Raw genomic sequence first — 24,000 nt, forward strand, 5'->3', positions numbered from 1 at the left:
TATATAAAGAGAGAGACATGAGCATTTTGAATTTATTAGAAATATATTAATCAATGTTAGTTTAAAGTCGAAGGTACTAGTAGTCTCTTACAACTTATATCAACTTATAGTTAAATAATAAAATATTTTTCCTTTGATTTTGCTTTTTTTTTTTTTTTTTTTTTTTTTTTTTAATAACAATACTATAAACTATTCTTGAAAACGACACATGCTGCGAAACTATTTTTTTAAATAGTAAATCTCATGCATAGCTAAGCATCGAACGTATATTGTTCTTCCACTATGCTTTTTATTGGTAATATACATTTTTTTTTTTTTTTTTATATATACACATTTATTCAAATTCAATACTCTTTACTATACCTGACTTTAAACTAGTTTCTCGTTTATGCGAAAAGAAAGATTCGAGGTCATTATTATTTTTCTTCTTTGTTAACAAAAATTAGAAAGAATTAATTATCAATTTTTTTGTTGTCGTACAGATTCTTTTCTTTTTCTTTTTCTCTTTTTTTTTCCTTTTCTTTTTCTTTTTCTTTTTTTTTTTTTTGTTACATTTATTAAGTAAATCGAAATTTTCTTTTCGCGCATGAGAAAATTACGAATTAATTTTTTTTTTTTTCATATTCAGATAGGCAGGAAACAATTTTTTTCTTTTCTCTTTTTTTTTCCTGATACTTTCTGTAAATTATCATTTAAATTTAAATGCAAAACTTTACACGAAGTAAACTAATTAATTGATTTATTATATATATATATATATATATATATATATATATCAATTGATCGATCGACAAAAAAATTTCTACAAAGGAAATATCTGACGAAAAATGATTGAATTAAAACAAAATTGTTTCCTGTGATCGAAATATTATTTTTTTTTTTTTTTTTTTTTTTTTTTTTTTTTTTTTTTTACCTACGATATTTAATTATTATTAATATTTATATACACATATATGTTACAGTAATCCTACGTTGGATTCTAATATATTGCTGGATAACACATTCACATATATAGGTAGAATAATGATTAAATCATTGTGCAATGCAATTATTATTTTTTTATCTTAATTTTTGTCTTTTTGCTTTTGTTTCATTCCTTTTTTTTTCTTCTTTTATGTTAACAATATACAAATATATAAAATGTTGCACAATGATTTAATAATAACTCGTGTCACATACGTTTTTCCTGTTTTAATTTCTTTATATATACACTTTTCGATATAATTATAAAATGCATTTATAATTTTGGAAATATTAAAGAACGAATTTATAGAAATTATTTTGATAGGTATCAAGCCCAAAAAAAAAAAAACAGAAAAATTCATGGATACCAATCAAATTAATTTTTATTTAATTCATCACCTTAGGGTAATGCATTAATGAGCATATGCGCCAATGAAAAAATGATTTCTATGCGATTATGATTTGGCATTAAAAAATGCCAACGAACGCGTTGAAATTATTATTACGCGGTTTTATGCGTGCGTAAAAAACATTAATCATGAATAGCATTCAGGTATGTATATATATATATGCTTTTTTTTTTTGCTCTCTTTTTTTCTTTTTTTCTATACATAAAACTGTGAAGAACACTTTCAATGAACGAACTTGCCGATTATGCTTTGCCGATTACGATATAAATATATTGGGGTATCATCATGCACGTCAAACAAGGTAAAACAACACATGACAAAGCATTCAAGTTAAAAAAAAAAAAAAAAAAAAAATAAAAAATAAAAAAAAATAAAAAAATAAAAAAGAGAGAGAAAAGAAAAAAACAAACAAAAAAATAAATCAATAGATAAAGATCAGCAAACTGTTAATAACCACTACAGTAGCAGTAATAATTTTCTTTTTTTCTCCACTTGAAATAAATTTAGCCTTCAAAAAGTGAACGAAAGTTTTTAATAATTCGCATAAGAAAAAAAAAAAAAAAAAAAAAAAGAAAAAAAAAAATTAGAAGAAAAAAAAATTAATGTGCTACCTATATTAGCATACATTCTTTTTTTTTTTTTTTTTTTTTTTTTTTTTTTCGAATATTAAACAATATTCTAATAATGGAGAAAGAAAAAAGGAAAAGAAAAGAAATCATTGTGTTTGATTATATACTATAAGAGCAAAACTTAGAAACTAAACAACAGACAGACTCAACCACTCACGAGACATATTATTATTTACTAATCATTTTTGCCTATGCGGCGCATTGATTAAATATCAAATCAAGACTCCATTTTACCTGAGTTCAGAATGGAGCCTTGCGTGGGCCGAAATAGTTGTAGAAGAAGTAGTAGTGACGTAGTGTTAAACAGAAGAACAGATAAGTAGCAGAGAAAATGTATTAGTTTCATTAGTTTCAAACAAACTCTTTGCTACATAATTTAATAATTTAATAATTTTTTTTTTTTAATTAATTAATTAAATTAATTAATTAACTCGTTTGACATATTAGTTTTGAAATTTAATAGATATCTATGTATATATATATATATATATTTTTATAAGTGGTAGAGCTTAAGTGTCGCTGCTAAAACATTAGGCAGATCTGATGATGAAGTGTATTGACCATGTTCAACTACTTTTTTTTTTCTCTTTCTTTTTTTCCTCTTTTTTATTTTTAATTGTAAAAAAAAAAAAAAAAAAAAAAAAAAAAGAAAAAAAAAATTAAATCAAATCAAATTTAAATCCTGTTCCAAATTTTAATACAATATTAATAAATTCGTAACAAAGGGATCGATTAAAAATTACAAATGTTAAATATTTAAGTTGAACATGGAATATGGCGATGTAACAATATGATCAAAGCTTTTAGGTATAAGAATATAGAATTCCATTGTAGTAATAATTACTAATATCGGAAATCTATATTCTATAACTTTCTTTTTCTTTTTCCTTCTTTGTTTGTTTGTTTTTTTTTTTTTTTTTTTTTTTTTTTAGAGAGGATAAGAAGATATTTTTCAATGTGTGTGATTTAATTTACGACGTAAGAGGCGCTATAATCTTTCATAATATTCATGCTCATAATATTAAAATTAAAACTGTCAATGACCTATTATTATTTCAAGTAATAATAAATTATAATATAGTTGATTATGAAAAGTATGTGCTAATGGTGAATGACATGAATTTATAATTAAATAATAGATGAATGAAAAAAGGTAATGATTCTTTTTATTAATTACTTTAAAATATTAACATATCCAATTGCAAAAGAAAAGAGAAGAGAAGAAAAGGAAAAAAAAAAGAGAGAAAAAAAAAAAAGGAAAAACGTGATAAAAATGGATAGCCTGAGACAACAGTCAAAAACTAGGGTCTAAGAAGTTAAAATATGGATTATATATTCATGGCAAGGTAATATATGTATGTATGTATATCAAAAAACACTGCATAAGCCACATTTCAGAAAACAAACTTTTTTGATTCTTTATTGAATATATAAATCTCAATGAAGCAAAATCAAGACAATGAGAAAGAAAGATAGAGATAGATAGATAGAGAGAGAAAGAGAGAGAAAGAGAGAGATAGGTGGAAGTGATCAAAAATATAAATCAAAGTTTATTCTAATGCTAAAAAGAAATCCCTAATAGACACAGTGCCATTATTTTTATATAAGCAATAATTGAAGATTTTAATTGTGGTCAAAGCAAAACTAACGGTACTTGCATTCATCTGATAAGAAACAATTTGCACATAATAATAATAATAATAAGAAGAAGAATAATAAAGAAGAATGCAATAGTAAGAAGGTCAAATAAAATTTTCCATTAATCCTTTCGTCAAAAAAAAAAAAAAAAAAAAAAAAGAAAAAAAAAAAATAGCAATACAAAATAGAGGCTCGTGAAATAATCATGAGGGTTAGAGATCATCGCTTAGGGATTTGTAAAAAATATATATAAAAAATTGTAGGGAAACAATGATACAGATTACTACACATGAATGATCAATGATTAATGCGATGAATGAATGAATGAATGAATGAATGAATGAATGAATGAATGAACGTGTGACTAAGAATTATAATCATATTATTTTTCTTTTCTTTTCTCTTTTTTTATTTCTTCTCATATCTAAATCAAACATTACCATTATTACATATTCTATGATTCAGCAAATCAATCTAAAAGTATTCTTAAAAAAAAAAAAAAAAAAAAAATAAAATAAAATAAAAAAAAAATAAAAAAAAATAAAAAAAATCCATTTTTCAATCCTTGCAATTTTTAAACGAATAAATAGTAAATTATTTGTTTTTTTATTATTTTTATTTATTTATTTATTTTTTTTTTTTTATTTTCTTATTTAAATATCTCTTCATATACATGTATGCACGTATTATATTTCGAATTCAACGAAGAGAAGAAATCTAATCGTAAATTGTTTTCATTAATAAAATAATTATTATTTACTCGATAAGAATTCTATATATATATATTTTAAAGAAGGTAATATTGTGTATTAAAAAAAAAAATAAATAAATAAATAAATAAAGAAAAAAAAAAAGAAAAGAGAAAACAATTATTCTTACCGATTCCAAAAGTCTTCGGTGGTGGAGATACGAAGTTTTCATCGTTCCTCGCATGACCGGTTGATGATGATCGTCGTGAATGTGGCATACCATTTAATTCTGTGTTGAGATCCGTTACGCTTTCTGAACGTGTGACATTCAACGAATCCATCGAAGTATCAAACCTCATTATCTGGTTATGGAAAGAAATTAATTCCGATAAGAAGATAGTAATAATATAATTATTTAAACATAATTGTGTGTACGTAGTGGGGAACAGAGATCTTTTTATGTTGTTGTTGTTGTTATTATTATTATTATTATTATTATTATTATTATTATTATTATTATTATTATTATTATTATTATTATTATTATTATTATATTATTGCTAATGCTATATTACAATTACGAAAATGCGTAAAATTAAAGAGCTTGTCAATTTTTTGCGCTAATAAAAAGAATGAAATTATAAGAAGAAAAGCATACAGTGCGTCCGAGACGGCGAAGTGGCAGTAGTACCTGCGAGAAGTTTGGAACGCTTGCTGTCTTGCGCATAAGTGGTTGACCTTGAGCTTGTAAAAGTTCCTTAACAGCAACACTTTGCCTTAATCGATCCAATGTTAAGATACTTTCGACGGCTGAGACACCTCTGGTATATTTTTCTAAGGGTAAAGATAGATAGAGAGAGAGAGAGAGAGAGAGAGAGAAAGAGAGAGAGAGAGAGTGAGAGAGAGAGAGAGAGAAAGAGATAGATAGAGAAAGAGAGAGAAAGAGGAACAAAAAGAAAAGAGAGAAAAAAAAAATGAATATATAACACATTTGTTAAAATAATTTTTCTCGTACATAACACATGAAAGAGAGATTGGATTCTTTTTTTTTTTTAGTAAGTATTATTATTATTATTATTATTATTATTATTATTATTATTGTAATTATTTTATTATTTACAGGAGAAACTTACCGATGTAAGTTTCACCATCGCATAGACTGTTGTCCTCCCCGCTAGCTGCAATCTGTGCTAAACTTTCACGATCTTCCAATTCCTCGCTAGCTTTTGGTATGTTAGATACAACCTCGTAAGTTACACCGGTCTGTGCCAAGCAATCAGTACGTACGATCTTTCGAAATATTCGATCGGTTATACTTTGTCTCTTATATATATTTAGCGCCAATCTTTTACGTAATACGAGATCCATAGGGGCTGGATGTGATAAGCGGACGGTCGTTTTTAAAATTAAAAAGACTCTTTCGTTGGCTGTAACATTATATATGTATGTATGTATGTATGTGTGTGTGTATTTATATATATACATACATATATATATATATATATATAATATTAATATTAATTAATAAATAAAAATTTATATATAAATGTAGTAGTAACTCTACCATCGGTGACTCTGTTAAGATGTACACTATCGTGTATACTAGAATCCCATGCTGCTATAGCACATACGTCCTTTTCCAAATGACGAATAAATGGTAGATTATAAAATTTGTTACCATGTTCTTTCGGTAAAATTGAGTTTAATCCTGTCACCGATACTTCTTCTCCTGATTGATGAGTTGAAAGATCATCGGCTGTATTTTAAATGGAAGATATTAATTCAAACGATTTTCAATATATCTTTTATAAAAATGTTAATATTAAATTTTTGAAAGAGAATATGTTAGATGTTATAAAAAATTTGTAATTCGTTATACCATTGAGATCAAGGAATAGAACAGGTATATGAGGTTCCATTCCTGGTGGTGGATTCCAATCTGCTGGAGCACCGGGTATACCTGATCCTGCAGCAGGTACTAAAACTGCGTTTCTTTCCTCGGTTAAACTAACCCACTGATCGACGAGACTCTGTTCTCGTTCAACGTCTTGTTCGGTTTTTTCTAAATTATACATACATACATACATACATACATACATGTGTGTGTGTGTGTAAAAAATAAATATATTATTTATTTAATACGAAATATTAATATTAAATAAATACAATAATATATAATTTGTATTATTATTAATTGTAATATAATATTAATTTATAAGGATAAATGATATTTAAAAAAAAATTTGATCTACGATCGGATCGATCGATCGATCGATCATTTTATATTACCTTGTTTATTTATAAGCTTTTGTATCTGTTGATCCAGATATTGTCTTCGCCTCATCAAAGCGTCGCTCCATTTTTCTCTCAATATACTCAAATCCTCGTCCTGATAACTATCCAAAGGTATTTGAAGACGATTCCTCACGGAAACACTACCAACCGCTATATTCAATATAGATTGACAAATAATCGGTAAAGTTCCGGAATTTTGTACTGGTTTAACTCTAACTTGTATACGACGTTGTTGGCCTTGTCTCAATTGATAAATTCCACCTGTGGATGATCGTCAAGATACACAATTTGAATTGGAAAAATAATATATTAGAAAGGATGAACGCTAACGAATACTTTATCGATCCATGTAAAATACAAATGCGAGACGAATTTAGAAAATTTTATATAACAATAACCTGTCCATGTGTCCTGTTTCGTAACAACTTCTACGGGCGAATATTCTCCTTGTTCATTGAGTTCTTGTATCTCTACCCACAATTCTATCTTTCTCGTTAATTCCGACCAACGATCGGCTAATGAACGAGCTTTGGCCAATTGTTGTTGTTCAACTTCCCATCCGGGTTTGCTACGAGAAAAGCCGGCGCTTCTGTGACCCCAAACTTCTATACTCAAAGCGCCTTCTGTGAATATACAAAAAGAAAAAAAAAAAGAAGGATAATAATTCGCGATTATTGGATTTCTCGTTTGAATTGAGAAATATATACGCAAAAAAAAAAAAAAAAAAAAAAAAAAAAAAAGAGAAAGAAAGAAAGAAAGACAGAAAGAAAAGGAAATAAGAAATATTATATTCTTACCGGCACAATGTTCTATAAATTCTTCCGTTATCGGTACTTTGAAATCTTCAGTGTGATCAAACCTAAACGCAAGAGAATCTCTTTGTCCGGTTGCACAATTCGAGGGTGGCAATTCAGCATTTACTACTGGCGGTACAACTATAAGTTCTGGATTTCCCCAAAACATGTATTGACAGAATACGAAATGGCTCAATGACAGAGGTAAACCCGTTGCCTGTTTTATCGTAACACGACAAGTAATATGACTTGATCCAGAATAATCATCTGGCTCAGAGGACGTTGAATCGCCTGATGATTCGGATGCTGCCTCGCAAATACGATCCTGAGGAAATTGTCCGGCGATACGGCTTATCTCAACTTGAAGTCGTCCAGCGACCTCACCTTGTTGACTGATAATAGGCGTGTGATAATCTAACCGAACGTCGTGAAACAGTACCTCTAAAAATATATTCGCTACGCCGATCAAATTGTGCTTCTCTTGCGACTCATAAAATGGATCTTGGGTCTTTCCTAATACTTCGTCCTGCATATAAAAGAAAAGAAAAAAAAAAGAAAAAGAAAAAAAAAAACAAGATAATTTAAGTATTAATGATCGCATTTATCTTTTTATCTTTTTTTTTTTTTTTTTCTAATCTGTCATCGGTTTTTTTTTCTTTTTTTTTTTTATTTTTTATTTTCCTTCAATTTCGCAACTATCATTTTTTACCTTGACAATCGGTAATCGTTGACAATTATTTGGATCCTTTCGTTCCTCATACATCTCTCGCATGTCGACCAATTTGTTCTCCAATTTTTCCATCGACCATACCTGACTACCCATGTTTGTCCTTTTTACCAATATAGCCGGTTCACTGACGAATGCACCACGCTGGAAGAATACACTCTACGTGTAGTAACGTGAGAGTGTAAATTGGGTGAAAGGAAAAAATAAAAAAAAAAACAGAACAAAGAAAAAGTAACAAACAAACAAACAAACAAACAAACGAACGAATAAACAAAAGGAAACTGAACGAATATATAGAAATAATATTACGAATATACGAGAAATATAATGTAAAAATAATTAACATGATTCGAGAATGAATGAAATCAAAGGACATAGTAAAATAATTATATTATTAAGCGAGGGGAAAAAAAAAAAAAGAAAAAGAAAACAAACGAAACAAACATAATTTTACTCTTTTCTTTTTTCTTTTTTTTTCTTTTGTGGTCATTGTCAATGTTATTATTGTTGTTATTAATTATATTTCAATGGATTACCTTTCTATTAGGGCTCAAATTATTCGGAGGGATCTGCAAAGTAACGCTAAATTTCGTTTGCTTTCCCATTTCCTCGGCAAGAAAATTAGCTTCCTGAACTAAAGCATTGGCCTTGAGTATGTCGGTCTTCAACTGGCCCAAACTTCTCTTGAACATTTCGTCCCTTTCTTGGGCCCATTTTTCAACGCGCATTTGCGTCGTAGGCGTACAGGCAGGAAGTTTTCCAGTTTGGCTGCCTCTCAAGGGATCGTACGGTACGTATGGTGAATATGGCGTTGATGGTGATAATATATTACGTAATTGTTGAAATTGTCGTTCGTACTCCAACCTTTGTTTCTCGAGTGCAACCTTTGAATTTTTAGAGGGGCAAAAAAAAAAAAAAAAAGAAAGAAAAAGAAAGAAAGAATTGTGAAATAAATCAAGTTATCAGAAGAGGATAGATATTTTGTTTTTTTTTTGTTTTTGTAATTGATCAATCAACAACAATTACACACTTGTTTGTCCTCCTCGTGTTGTTTCTCTAATCTGGCAATGGCTCTTTGAATCGGATCATTGGACAATTCGTTTTGCATTAGTTCTTCCCTCGCAAAAGTATAATCAATGTTTTGTGCAGGTGTTTGTGGTTCGCTGTTAATAGCTATAAAAAAAAAAAAAAAAAAGAAAAAAAAAAAGAAAGGAAAAGAAAAACGAGCATCGTTAATCTCCCATAACTATGATAAAATAGAAATGAACGAATGTTTATAAATTGATTTTTTTTTTTTTTTTTTTCTTTTTTAATTAATTTATAATACCTGTATTATTAATTAATAATACCTGTTGCACTTCTCGGACAATTAACCCTGAAGAAATGATGATTTCCCCAAACGATTCTATCGCCATGTAACAATGGGGTTTTGTCGACCACCTGATTGCCATTAACGAAACATCTGGCACCGTTCAAAGGTGTCATATAAAGACCGGTTTCCTCGATCGTGATCACACAATGTTCCGGTAATATACCCAATCCGTGTAATTGAATGTCCTGTTCCGTTTTTGCCGAACGTCCACCAACTAGAGTCCTTTCTTTGAGATAATAAACCAATAGCTCGTTCAAGCTAGGATCGTCATTTAAATTCACCAAATAATATTTGTTCTTTTCAACTTGTATTCCAGATGCTTGGACACTGATACCCATTTTTTCCAATGCCTGTTGTCTCTCGTGTTGTAGTCTTTCGGTTTTAACGAGCTTCTCTTCCCATGTTTGTGACATCTCCTTCATAAGTCTTTCCGATTCTGATAATTTCTCGGTTATATCTGTGCGTTGCTGTCCGACGATTGAACCCTGTCCCTTTAAATGTAAAATCGATAATTTAATATTAACCCTTTGATAATATCAAAGACGAAAGGTTGCTAATGGATTATCTTATCAAAATCCAATTTCAGATATATATATATATATATATATGTCTATCTATCTATCTATTTATCTATTTATATATACATCTATCTATTTTACCGTAGCATGAAGCAACATTTCCTTTAACGCCTCAACCTCTTGTCTCAGCTCTCGTATGATCCTTGCATTTGGATCTTCGTTGACTACAGCATGATTGACTATTCTCTTCGCTCTATCTGCATATCGTAGAGTCGACAACGTTTCCTCGTAATTGTCTGCCGCAGGCGATATGGTGGCAACCATAACGGTTTTACTATTACCACCGAGATTATCCTGAAAACAAATCTACATGTAGAGACGACGCTCGTAAATGGTTATTGTGGGAGAGAGAGAGAGAGGGAGAGAGAGAGTAAGGGTATACCCTTACACGTTCCTAAACTTCTCTAACTCCCTTTGGTACGTTCACTAAACTCCTCGTCCCTTTGCTACACAACTAATATTTAGTACGTAATATCTTCTCTTTATTATTTCCTTTCCCCTTAAGTATAATTTATTTTCAAAAGGCTGACCCAAATTGTTTAAGTTCTCGTTCAAGAAATTATATATATATATATATATATATATATATATATATATATATAATCTCTAATTTAATTTTATCTTTAATCTACGAAACTGCTGTTACAATAGTTAATTTGATAATAACGAGTGTAAGAGAGAGGAATTTTGTCTTTTCCCGTTGAAAAAAAAAAAAAAAGAAAAAAAAAAAAAGTAAAGTAAAGAGTAATGGAAGTATTTAATAAATAAGTCAAGGCTTTAATTTGGTCTATGACCTAATTTGATTTAATCGCATCTGAGATATTTCTACCCGAGGGAAAATTCATTTATTTATATATATATATATATATATATATATATGTGTGTGTGTGTGTGTGTGTGTGTATGTGTGTCGGTATGTAAAAATAAATCACTTATTTTCCCTCTCTTGTTTGTAGATATTTATTATTTCACTTCAAAGACCTTGACGTTGAAATAGTTCAAGGTTAAATATACATATTATTATCATCTCGATGAAAAATTTTAAAAATCTTTCGATAGGGACTTTTTTTTTTGCTTCAAAAGGAGAAGAAGGAAAAGAAAAAAAAAAGAAATATATATATATATATATATATATATATATATATATATATATTATTACCTTCAAAAGCCACGTTAGAACAGAATCTCTGTAAGGCACAAATTTGTCTCTATTTTTATTGCCCCCAGAATTCTGATCCGCAAGCTTCGAAATGACTAGACCCAATGTCGTGAGAGATCTATAAAATAAAGAGAGAAAAAGAGAAAAAGAGAATGAGAAAAAGAAAGAGAGAGAGAGAGAGAGAGAGAAAGAGAGAGAGAGAAGGAATAAATAATTAATGTTTCATCGAAAATTTAAATCGAAGATTTAATCGTTTTTTTTTTTTTTTGTTGTAGGAAATAGAACGTTATGTTGAGTTTGTTGCATTATTATATATAAAACTTACTTGTTAATATTGCTTCCCTCTTTAAGCCTATCGCCTACCGCTCCAGTTTTCACAGCCCTTTCGCTTCCCGCCAAATCTACCAAACTCATTCGTGATACTTTCTCACCACTGACACCACTTTTCGAATCCGTCAGAGTTTGCGTGAGAATCACTGAAAATACTGCATGCGAACGGGAACTTTCCGAGTTCATATTCGTTGCAGCCACTGTTCTCGATTTGTTGCCTTCCGCCATTAAATTATCGATATCCTGTAACATTATTGTCAAATTATATTTCTATAGATTTTTCTTTTTTTTTTTTTGAATGTCTTTTCTTTTTTTTTCGGGATAGGGACGAGGGGGTGGAAGAAAATTAATTAATTGAGATTAATAAATTCTTTTTACATTTTAAATGGAAAAACTCGTAACATTTTTTTTTAATACAATAACGAACTAATTTTGTAATATATATATATATATATATATATATATATATATTAATTAATTAATTAATTAATTAATCTTTCTTTTTATTATATAATTAAATATTTTTTCATTCATATAATATTTAAAATTATTAACAGGTGTTATAATCAAATATAACAATTATCAGCAAAATAATTACATATATACATATATATATATATGTATAATGAAATAAAATATTTTAGTGCACATAATATTTAAAATTCTATATATTAAATTAATCTTATTTTTATTTTTAAAAATATTAATTATTCTCTCTTTGCGTGCTATAAAACAGAAAAAGAAAGAAAGAAAGAAAGAAAAAAAGAAAAAAATAAATAAATAAATAGGAAAAGAATTTCTAATAATTTCACGAACGAATTAGTAATTATCATTAATATATACTTGTAAAAAAAGAAAAGAAAGGAAGGAAAAAAAAAAGTTTGAAGATATTATTGATTCGATGGTGAATTTGTTCACACCTGAAAGGATGTTACAGCGAGCTGACTCAATCCGTCTACGTAGGGGCCAAGTACATTGTGCTCCCTGACTTTGAGCGAGTGCTTATTCGGCTTCGGATCGAGGAGATCGTGCACCTTCTCATTGTAAATCTCCATGTAAGATACCTCGACCTTAAAGGTCAGCTGAGAACTCTGTTGCTTTGCTATCATGTCGAATAGATTGTCACATAGCCGTGGTATTATTCCCTTTTGATCACCGCTCCCCATCATGGTGTAAGATTTCCCAGACCCTATTGATTTCAACGAACGTTAATCTCAGTGATAAATATTCAAATCATTTTGAGATAATAATATTTATTTTACAATAATGACGTAAATATAATGAATACAATGATAATATAATGAAGTTGAATTTGTTGGATGCTTTTTTGTAATCGTTAAAATTTTCTTTTTTAGTTTTTAATTGTTTCTTTTTTCTCTTTTTTCTCTTTTTTTATCACAGAATTCTACACGGTAATGTAATTTTATTAAGGAAGATGTTATTCTTCTTTAAAAAAAAAAAGAAAAAAGTATGTCCATTTGTGTATCAATATTTTTCATACAAACACAAAAAAAAAAAAAAAAGAAAAAAGAAATTCATTCCACTGTATTATTCTATAGAGTTAATATTTAGGTTATTTATATTATTAATAAAAATAATAATGATAATTAGATATAATTTATAGATCACGTAATTATGATCATTAATAATAATAATAATAATAATAACTAATTAATAGGACATAATGAATATCGATGTAAAATGTATTGAATTAATCGAATCTTTTTATTTCATTCTTGTGCACTCTTATAAATATTTTTAATTTGAAATTATGATAGTTTAAAAATATTATTTTATATAGACGATTCGATTTGACGACGTGTTGTTTCCTATCTTCTTCTTTTTTTTTTTTTTTTTTTATTTTTTATTTTTTATTTTATTTTATTCGTTTCAAGTATCACAGTTTGACCTTTATCTGAAGTATGACCCCTAAAAGGCTGGCTATAAACTTGTGGCTATTTGTTTATCGAATTAGTTTGCGAATGTTATTTATTCTTGAATATATATGAGGACGACAAAGTATAACGATTTCTTATCGGAAAAACTGACCGACGCTGATGACTCCGAAGAATTAATGGAAAAAGAGAGAGAGAGAAAGAGAGAAAGAGAAAGAGTGAGAGAAAAGAGACAAAGATATAATTAATGAGAAAATGATTAGTTATTATTAAAAGTCAATGTCTGAAATTCATTTGCGAATGAAATATTTGCTTTTATATATATATTAAATGTATTATATCATTTTGTTAAATAAAAAATAAGAGAAAAAGAAGATGTAGAATAAAATTATTTTTGCGAATTAATCTTTCTCGAAGTTTTATTCGAAATGAATTTTAACTCGAAAATGAATCTATTCGTAATTACAGGAATATAAGATAGACGTGACAAAACGTTTCATTAAACGTTATGAAAACAGGGATATATTACACTTGGCCTGTGTGTGCGTGTATGTGTCTGTGTTTTCTTTTTTTTTTTTTTTTGAGAGTTGATAAAAAAAAAGTAATTTGTTTATTAATTGTTATGCAATTTTATAAATTGGATCTAATCTGAATTTTTGTATTAATAAGAAAAAGAAAAGTAAGATAAATAATTTAGTTCGTAAGATTTTTTTTTTTTTTTTTATAAAAATTGTTTATAACAAATTGTTCATTAATTATTAATAATACGTTGAAAAGAGAAAAATTTCCCCTTTAAAAACGTATTCGATTCAAGTCTCTATGACTTTTAGTTCCGAAGATATTCTCACGAAACATTTAGTTATTAGTAATGTAGAAAAAAAGAATTGTTTATCCGATAAACAAAATAATTTTTTTATTAATTATTTATTAATTTTTATGTAATTTTATAAATCGTACAGAATCTGAATCTTATTGTTGGCGAAATAAGATGAATTTGGTTCGTAAGAATTTTATTTGACAAATTGTTTATAACAAATTGTTAATTAATTATTAACAATATGCTGAGAATATAGAGAAAATTCTGCCCTTTAAAACGATATTTTATTCAAGTCTCTACGATTTTTAGTTCCGTAGATATTCCCATGTAAATAGAGGACGTTTACGTTGACCCACTAACCTATATAATTTCATTCATTGGCCCAGTGACACACTGACCTATATAAATTTCAAGAATTTACTCTGTGCTACTACTACTACTACTACTATTACTACGAACAGCTGTACTATTACGAATTATGAATGGAAATTTTTCGAAGTCGATATCTTCGAAACGAAAAATCGTAGAGACTTGAAACCAACGCCATTTTCAACTATAATTTCATCTTTATTTATTTAAATAATGCAATAATATTGTTATAATAAAATCGATTTTGTTAATAATTTTTATAATTGAATTTCTTCCTTTTCTTTCGTAACAAAAACATATCTATCACAAAATCATTCGAATTTTTATTATAATTATGTAAATTTTATTTTGTTTATTTAAAATCAGCCATATTACTACTGCTGCCATTACTACTACTATTACTACGAACAGCTGTACTATTACGAATTATGAATGGAAATTTTTCGAAGTCGATATCTTCGAAATGAAAAATCGTAGAGACTTGAAACCAACGCCATTTTCAACTATAATTTCATCTTTATTTATTTAAATAATGCAATAATATTGTTATAATAAAATCGATTTTGTTAATAATTTTTATAATCGAATTTCTTCCTTTTCTTTCGTAACAAAAACATACCCATCACAAAATCATTCGAATTTTTATTATAATTATGTAAATTTTTTTTTGTTTATTTAAAATCAGCCATATTACTACTGCTGCCATTACTACTACTATTACTACGAACAGCTGTACTATTACGAATTATGAATGGAAATTTTTCGAAGTCGATATCTTCGAAATGAAAAATCATAGAGACTTGAAACCAACGCCATTTTCAAATATAATTTAATCTTTATTTATTTAAATAATTTTTAAATTTAATTAATTAAAGAATTTTTAAATAATTTTTATAATTGAATTTTTTTTCTTTTCATCTTTTCTTTCATAATAACCACGTAACTATAATGAAATCATTAAAATTTTTATTAAAATTATATAAATCTTACTTTATTTATTAAAAAAAAAAAAAAAAAAAATAATAGAAGATTTATTTTAATAATTGCCTATTAACGATATCGAAGGATCAAAATAAAAAAAAAATTTTTCTTAACATATCTTGGGTTAATATTTTTTTTTGTCTAATATATAAAGAATAATTCAAATCTATATTCATTGTAATATTGTATTAATTTAAATAATTTAAATAACTGAGAATTTATTCGTAGAGGCACCGAATAGATCGTATGAATACGAAAGTACGTTTATACCGTATGACCGAGTTCACGAAGAATTTTCTTATCTTACCAGTTTGTCCGTAAGCGAAAATGCAAGCATTGTAGCCTTGAAACGCATTGTCCAAAATATCGCGTCCAAGAGCATCGAAAACTATTTCCTGACTTGCAAACTTCTCCGATCCGGGTTCCAAAGAATAGAAGCAGTGATCGAACGCAAATGTCTTCGGCTTGTTCCTATAACACGAATAAATGAAATATTTTCATTAGTCGTATGAAGTATATATATATATACATATATATTATGTATAGATAAGGAAAAAAGATAATGAAATTGTCTTTATGAGACGACTAGGTACACATAGATATGACTATGAATATAAATTTAGTTCGTGATACGGCTCAAGCGAAATTATAAGGTTTCGATTATATCTCCTTTTGATGCTTATATTAAAATCGGCTCTAACGTTGATTCCGAAGAAATTCGATTTATTTTTTTTACGATAAGGATAATATATAAGAGGATCTTTCTTTTTTTTTTTTTTTTTTTTTTGATCCCTTTAGAAAATAATATTCTATGAAATATTCATTAATATTGACTGAATTGTAATTATTAGAATTTAACAATGTTTTTAATTTTATAATAATATTCAGGATATGAATCAGAATAAATATAAATAATTCGATTCCATTTAACATTTTCAACAAAATTTAATTGTAAAGTTTACAATCGATTATATATTTTTATTGTCAATATTTCTTATAATTAATTTTATCATGATATAGAGCAATTTGATTTGTTTTCATTTTATTATGAATTTCTTTTTCTTTTTTCTTTTTTTTTTTTTAATGTTTAAATCCTATTATCTGAAATAATTATTAACTATTTATTTTGAGCGAATAAAATGTTAACTTGTAGAATAATAATAATAATAAGAAGAAGAAGAAGAAGAAAAAGAAAGACAAGAAAATGATAGATACAAAATTTTTATGAAGACAAAGCAAAAAATGAAATGAAATAAAATAAATAAAAAGAAAAAAGAAAAAAAGAAAAAAAAATAACGAATTGGAAGATACATGATAACTATAAAAAAAATTAATAATTTGATCAATAAGAAAATATTGAAGTTCGTATTCCTCAAGGATTTTATAATTCTATAATCTCAATGAAAACGCGAATATATCTTTACGTCTTCGTTATAATAACGCGACCTCGTCATTTCAAAACCCTTTGTGAATGTCAATAAAAAAAAAAAAAAAAAAGTGAAAAAAAAAAAAAAAGAAAAAATCGACATGTCGCATGATTGCTTTCCTAATCGATTTTTCAACATTATTCCATGGCATTCTACAATAGAGAATATATAATGTTTGCGTCTACCAGATTAAAAAAGAAAAATTGATTTTCCCTTTTACCATATTCACCATGGCAACGATAGATTAATTATTGACGGTTTTAATCGTAAGTTGACCGGGCTGTTAGAAATAATCAACAGATATCGCGAACGATTTAATTAAAAAAAAGAAAAAAAAAAAAAAAGAAAAATAAAATAGAAAGAAAAATAAAAAAGAGAGAGAGAGAGAATGAAAAGTACAATCAATCAAAATGTTTTGTCATCAATTATTATTATTTCATTTATTATAAATAAATTAAATAGATTCTTATATTAAAGATATAATTTATAATTTGTAATAAAATTTTTATTTATAATTCATAAATTATGATTTTAAATATATTTATAAGAGAGAGAGAAGTGGGGGGGGGGGGGGGGGGGGGAGAGAAAGAAAACCTTTTATAATAAAAATGTCAATGAAATATCGACAGCGAATTGTTTTATAGACCCAGCGTTATTATGCAATGTTTATTTTTATTATTTATTTATTTATTTATTTATTTGTTTATTTCTTTTTTTTTTTCTAATCTTCTCTTAACCCTTTCATTTATATACTATATAACATTAAAGAATTCAATAAGTCCATTTCGATTCGGTCGACGAATACAATTCTGAAATGAAAGAACAAGACATATAATATTTTAAATTCAAGATGGCTATTCCGTGGAGTTAGTACAATAACTGATATATAGATTTAGACGTACTTACTTTATAGAAACTCAAGTCCCGTAGGAAAAAGGAAGTTGTATCGGAATTGGGGTTAGGATAAGGAGAATCGATTTATTCGTAAAGCGTTCATAAAAGTGATCGTAGAAGAATATAACGATAGTGATTCGAACGGGTCGTTAGCTTCCGATTATCAGTTTTCTTTTATCGTTGTCGATGACAAAACTTTCTTCGAGAGTTGAATATCGCAATCGACGTTGAAATATCGTATTGTTCTTGGCAATGTCTTCGCCAAGGATAAAAAGAAATCAGAAATTAAATACGTAAGAATATTATACGTATAATACGTATAAATGTTTAATGTATGTATGTAAGTAATGTTGGAAATTTATATTTAAATAAGTAACATTGTAATAATATTTTTTGTTCGTTTGTTGTTTTCTAGTTTTATTTATTTATTTTTCTTTTCTTTCTTTTTTTCTTTTTCTTTTTTTTTTTTCTTTTTCTTTTTTCTTTTATTTGGAAATGTTTGATGTATTCTTGTATAAGAAATAAATAAAAGGTACTATTTCAATTTTGTATCGAAAAAAGAATGAAGGAGAAAACAATGTTTCCTATCTTGTGTTTAAATAAATAATATTGCAGTATCTTAAAAAGGAAAAAAAAAAAAGGAAAAAGAATTGATTAATACTTTATATTAAAATAAATAATATTAGGTAGAGTAATATATATATATATATATATATATATATATATATATATATATATATTTATGTATATAAGATGGAGGAAATAACAAATAAAATTGATAAATAAGAAAAATTTCATGATGAAAGTACGAGATTCGCCACAATCGACGAAGATCAATCTTCCTTATGGGTAAAATGGTGTTAATCGAAAAACGTTTGTACACATACACACAGACACACACATACTACGCACACTTTTGATTTTTACTATCGTACAAATGAGATATTTATGCGCCACCATTTTCTTCTTTCTTATAACAGCTCTTCGCCATTTTTATTGGCATGTATGTATTAAGATATATATATATATATATATATATATATATATATATATATATATATATATATATATATACACACACACACACACACAGAAATACACATTAATGGAAAAGAGGTTCTTTGATATTTGAGAAATTGAACGTCGAATAAACGATACGATCGAGTAGTTATAATTTCATGACCTGACCAATCGAAATAAGATCGATCGATCGATCGATCGATCGAACGAACGAACGAAACGAGATATGCTTTTTCATTTTATTTAACGATATTTCGAATCATCATCAAGAAAAAAAGATTTCCCATTTCACGATATAGATCTTTTCCCGATGAAGGACGAAACGTAACCATTTTCGGGGGAGGGAAGGGAAGGAGAGGGGAGGGGGATTTTAATTCGATATCATATGGATTTATTATACGGGACATTAATCCATAATATTTTAACAAAATCCAACGATCTTTTTAACGATCGTATATTATTTTCAAACGGTAACAAACTATCTAAGTTTTTTAAAAGATGATAATAAATAATAGAGAGAAAAACGAAGAGAATTGTATTTCGAGACGAATGAATGAATTTAATGCAATTGTCTGAAAGAGATAAAAAATTCGATGGATTTTCTTCGTTTATTGGATGAAATCCGAGTTTAGTAAGTTAAAAGAATAAAAGGGAACGAATTTCTCGTTCCCTTTAGAAAGAAGATCGCTATCTATAAGTATAAAGGGCTAGAGAGACAAAGAGAGAACGAGAGAGACAGAGAAAGAGAGAGAGAGAGAGAGAGGGGGAGATTCTTCTCTTGTATTTAAGAGGACAATTTTCATACAAATCCTTAAAATCTAATTCGAAGGAAGAAACTCGATAACAAGTCCTCCCTGATGAGGAAAGATCGATCTTTAAAGATCGATTAGATCCTTCTATTTTTTTTCCTCTTTTTTTTTTTTCTTTTCTTTCCTTTTTTTTTTTTTTTTTTTTTTTTTTTTTTCATCGTTAACACAGCTCCTCCTGATCCACTATTATTTTTATTTTACACGATGAAAGCTCTTAACCATGGAGATTGGTCGATGAATAAATATCAGATTATTTTTAATATTGAAATTTTCAATTTGAACATTTTGTTCAGGATTTAATTTCCAATTCGTAATTTTTGTTTTTTGTTTCTTTTTTTTTTTTTTTATTTTTATTTTTTGATCTTAAAATACGATAGTAGGGGCAAAAAAAAAAAAATAAAGAAACAAGAAAACAAGTTTCTTGACAATTTTATAAAGTCATTCATTTACTCCTCTTTTGCAAAACTTCTCGGTCTAATTTGTTTTCTTTTTAAATTTTAAATATAAAACTACAAAGAAGTTCGAATTTTTGTTTAATTTGGAAAAAGAAAAAAGAAAAAAGAAAAAAGAAAAAAACAAGGAATAAAAATAAAATAGTCTGAAAAAAGGAAAAAAACAAGGCGGAAAAAAAAGAAGAGAAAACCAAAAAAGGAAGGAAGAAAGATCGTCTGTAAAAAAAAAAAAAAAGATTTTAGTTTTGCCATCACCAAAGATTTCTTTAGTAGGTGGAAAAAGGATGTCTTTCGTGATTTCTTATTTTTCATGATCGAAGGACGTGTACAGGATGGAATTGAGATATAAAAAGAAAAAAAGAGAAAAAAAAAAGAGAAAAAAAAGAAAGAAAAAAGGAAATGAGAAGGAGAAGGAGAAGAAGAAGAAGAAGAAGAATAGGAGTAGGAGGACGAAAAAGAGGAAGAAGAGGAAGAAAAGAATTTGAAATCACTTGGCACTTGACGCGAATCGAGTACTCACTCGGTTGCTCAGCTTTCTAAACTCGTTGCAGCAGCTGCGGCTGCTTAAGTGCGAGAGCGTGATACGATTCTAAGTTGTTGGTAGAAGAGGGGGGAGGGGGTCGTCTCGATCGATAGGAGTTTCGAACAAGCGATCAAGACAAAACAGGTCCCATGGCTCGTGATCCGTCGTTTTCTATATCGTTGATCTCGATAGGTCGAAAGACTGACCATATCGCGTGACCGACCAAATCCCTTTCTAAGTTTACACGAATCCTACGTGTCTACGGAGATCTGACCTTTTTACGTTGTTTAAAGGCGAACGTACTAGATATTTTGAAAAAAAAAAATATATATATATATATACAGATTATATTTTATTACCAGAATTTCTCTTCGTGTTAATTGATAATGTATAACACATAACATGTTACATTACTATATTACATTATATTACTATATATCTTTTATTATAATATTTATAAAAAGAAAAAAAAACAAACAAATTAAAAAAGATCTAAGTACTTATTAGAAATATAATGTAGAAAGTAAAATGTAGATATATGAAGTATATAGAATGGGAAAAAGAATGAAACGATCAATAATGATAAAAAAAAATAAATTCTTCTTCTTCTACTTATTATTATTATTATTATTATTATTATTATTGTTATTGTTATTGTTGTTCTTCGCCTTTTTTTGTGTTCTTATATACTTATTGAATCATTATAAAGTACGTATACATTATAAGTGCTACGAAATTGATCTATAATGCATAGCCTTGTTCCTTGTGGTTAATAAATAAAATAAAAAAAAAAAAAAAAAAAAAAAAAAAAGGAAGAAAAGATTACCAGAAAAAAAAAACAAAAAAAGAACACGAGCGAAGGAAGCAAACTCATCGTTTTACATGATCGGCCGTTATAGCGATCGTATCTACCGGAAAACATGCTGCTGCTGCTGCTGCTGCTGCTGTGAAGTCTTCGCAGTTTCGCAAAACATGCATTGTCAGCAAAAAAAATATTTAATGGATGGTTCCCCGGTTGAATTCGACATTCGTAGGTAAGAACCATGAGAATGGCCGAACTGAAATTGTCAGACTTGGCATTTGTACGACGTTCTCTACATCGTGGGGAAGGGGGGCGGGGGGCGGGGGGGTCAGGGAGAAAGGGTGGGATGGTGATGGTGATGTTGTATCCAGTCGAATATTTTGGCCACCGGCCATATTTCTACATATTCGTGGAGAAAAAAAAAAAGAAAAAGAAAAAAACATTTCCTTTTGGATAGCTACGTGAAAAACTATCGTCGTATATTTTATTCTTTTAAATTGTTTCGTTGAACTCTCAAAACTTACGCCGGACTTCCTCTCCCTCCTTGAAAATGGAGAAAAAGAAAAAGAAAAAAGAGGGAAAAGAAAATTTCTCTTCTGAAAATTTTCTTACTTACTATTATATACGTATGTGTGTGTATGTGTGCAATATATTGTTTTATTTCTTTTTATTTAAATATATCGATTTGCAAATAACGATTTAATAAAATATTGAAAGTGATCTTTATTAAAAAAAAAAAAAAAACAAAAAAAAAAAAATAAAGAGAAAATAAGAAACGAAAGGAGACAGATGATTAAAAAAGAAAAATAAAAAGGAATGAAATTTCTGTTCGAAGAATTTTCCTGTTATCATTATTATCATTATCATTATTTTCTTCAATTTTTTTCTTTCTTTCTTTCTTTCTTCTTTTTTTATTTGTTTGTTTTTTTTTTTTTTTTTTTTTTCCTTTTTTTTTTTCTTTTTTACGACACCAAGAGATACTTTGCAAATTCAATATTTCGTTCTATCGTTATTTCTGCGTAAGATAACGGTGGAAAAAAAAAGAAAGAAAGAAAAAAAAAAGAAAAGAGAAAATAAAATAAAAGAGGAACATATAAATTTACGATGTATGAATTTACAAAGAAAGGGTTGTGGTGGGGGAAGGGGAACGGGAAGGGGTGAGTAAAAAAGGGGAACAAATTATGCCTTCTATGCGGTTGTTCGTGAGAGAATAGTTCTCGTTCGACCTTCGACACGCAAACCTCTCTGCAGTGGTCAGACGCACAGCGATAGGGACTTACAGGTGGTCAGACATAGGGTGCAATTAGGTCATGACGATAGACCGGGGGTGAAAAGTTGAGAGAGAGAGAGGGAGAGAGAGAGAGAGAGGATGAGAAAAGGGTGCCACCGAAACTGATTTGAATTTGGAACGATGCCTGTCAACCTCGAACCAGAAACATTTTTTTAACCTGATTTGTTCCTCGATTTGTCATTTGTCCTTTTATAAAACGCTAACATAATATTGTTCTTATAACAATATTGTCGTTTAATCATCGACACTTTATTAATCGCTTCAAATGATTATTATTAATTCATTAATTAATTCGTTCGATTTACGAATTATTCTTATTGGATATGATATATATCATTTTTAAACGTTAGAACACAACTTTCAATTGTTTTCAAATAATAAATAATCGAAAAAGTTAATAAAACATCTTTTTCTTTCTTTTTTCAATCAATCAATCAATCGATCGATCGATCGATCGATCAATCAATCAATCAATTAATCAATTAATTAATTTTCTTTTTCATAGTCTCAAATAATATATTAGACTTAGTCGAATATTTTGATTGTTCTTTTTTTTCTTCCTATATTTTTTTCTTTTTCCTTTTTTTTTCTTTTTTTTTTTTTTCCTTAAATTAGTTTATGGAAGAAAAAAAAAAAAAGAAATATGTATTCCTTTTACATGGCTTTTATTTGTTCGACAAACTTTAGATTCCATTATTATTAACGACAATACACATATTCCAACAAAATATATTTTATATGATTATAAAATTGAATGACAGTTAAGTTTTGCAATTAATTCAAATTTAAATATTAAATATTAAATATTAATAATAATATGAAGTATACAAAACGCACAACTTTATTTAAAAAATTTTAATCATTCCGATTAATAATAATAGTAGTATATTATCGTTTAGAAAAGTCCAATTGAAATTTGAAGATCAGAATGCATAGGTGAACGCATAGGATCGTAATTATTGCTATCATCGAACTCGATTAACGTACTTTACTTGTAAACCCGATTGTTAATAGGAATCGACGTACCGATCATTTGGGAATTCGGACGAACAGATTTCGTGGGGATTAATGGGGTAAACTCGATGCTCGTTATAATCAAGCATGATCGAACATTCTCTCTCTCTCTCTCTCTCTCT

At 27.8% G+C, this 24,000-nt stretch overlaps 1 protein-coding gene across 7 annotated transcripts in view; it reads right to left on the reverse strand.

Moving 5' to 3' along the window:
* LOC124956474 (kinesin-like protein KIF13B) overlaps nucleotides 1-24,000 on the reverse strand; it is a 112,409-nt gene that overhangs the window by 8,561 nt on the left and 79,848 nt on the right. For 2 of the 7 annotated variants that reach the window (XM_047512325.1, XM_047512328.1), the window contains exons 3-19: nucleotides 15,954-16,117; nucleotides 12,505-12,773; nucleotides 11,580-11,827; nucleotides 11,255-11,372; nucleotides 10,177-10,389; nucleotides 9,495-10,008; nucleotides 9,176-9,318; nucleotides 8,682-9,029; nucleotides 8,128-8,304; nucleotides 7,422-7,944; nucleotides 7,023-7,247; nucleotides 6,619-6,885; nucleotides 6,209-6,391; nucleotides 5,894-6,085; nucleotides 5,463-5,756; nucleotides 4,988-5,163; nucleotides 4,520-4,691 (exon numbers count right to left, since the gene is read on the reverse strand). In XM_047512325.1, the coding sequence (XP_047368281.1) occupies nucleotides 4,520-4,691; nucleotides 4,988-5,163; nucleotides 5,463-5,756; nucleotides 5,894-6,085; nucleotides 6,209-6,391; nucleotides 6,619-6,885; nucleotides 7,023-7,247; nucleotides 7,422-7,944; nucleotides 8,128-8,304; nucleotides 8,682-9,029; nucleotides 9,176-9,318; nucleotides 9,495-10,008; nucleotides 10,177-10,389; nucleotides 11,255-11,372; nucleotides 11,580-11,827; nucleotides 12,505-12,773; nucleotides 15,954-16,117 (4,226 nt within the window). Of the gene's footprint in view, nucleotides 1-2,236; nucleotides 2,255-4,519; nucleotides 4,692-4,987; nucleotides 5,164-5,462; nucleotides 5,757-5,893; nucleotides 6,086-6,208; nucleotides 6,392-6,618; nucleotides 6,886-7,022; nucleotides 7,248-7,421; nucleotides 7,945-8,127; nucleotides 8,305-8,681; nucleotides 9,030-9,175; nucleotides 9,319-9,494; nucleotides 10,009-10,176; nucleotides 10,390-11,254; nucleotides 11,373-11,579; nucleotides 11,828-12,504; nucleotides 12,774-15,953; nucleotides 16,118-24,000 lie in introns of all 7 variants that reach the window. The other 5 variants (XM_047512324.1, XM_047512323.1, XM_047512326.1 and 2 more) reach the window with 5 other exon arrangements.

This window comes from Vespa velutina, chromosome 22 (genome assembly GCF_912470025.1).
Source record: "Vespa velutina chromosome 22, iVesVel2.1, whole genome shotgun sequence".
Taxonomy (NCBI): Eukaryota; Metazoa; Arthropoda; class Insecta; order Hymenoptera; family Vespidae; genus Vespa; species Vespa velutina.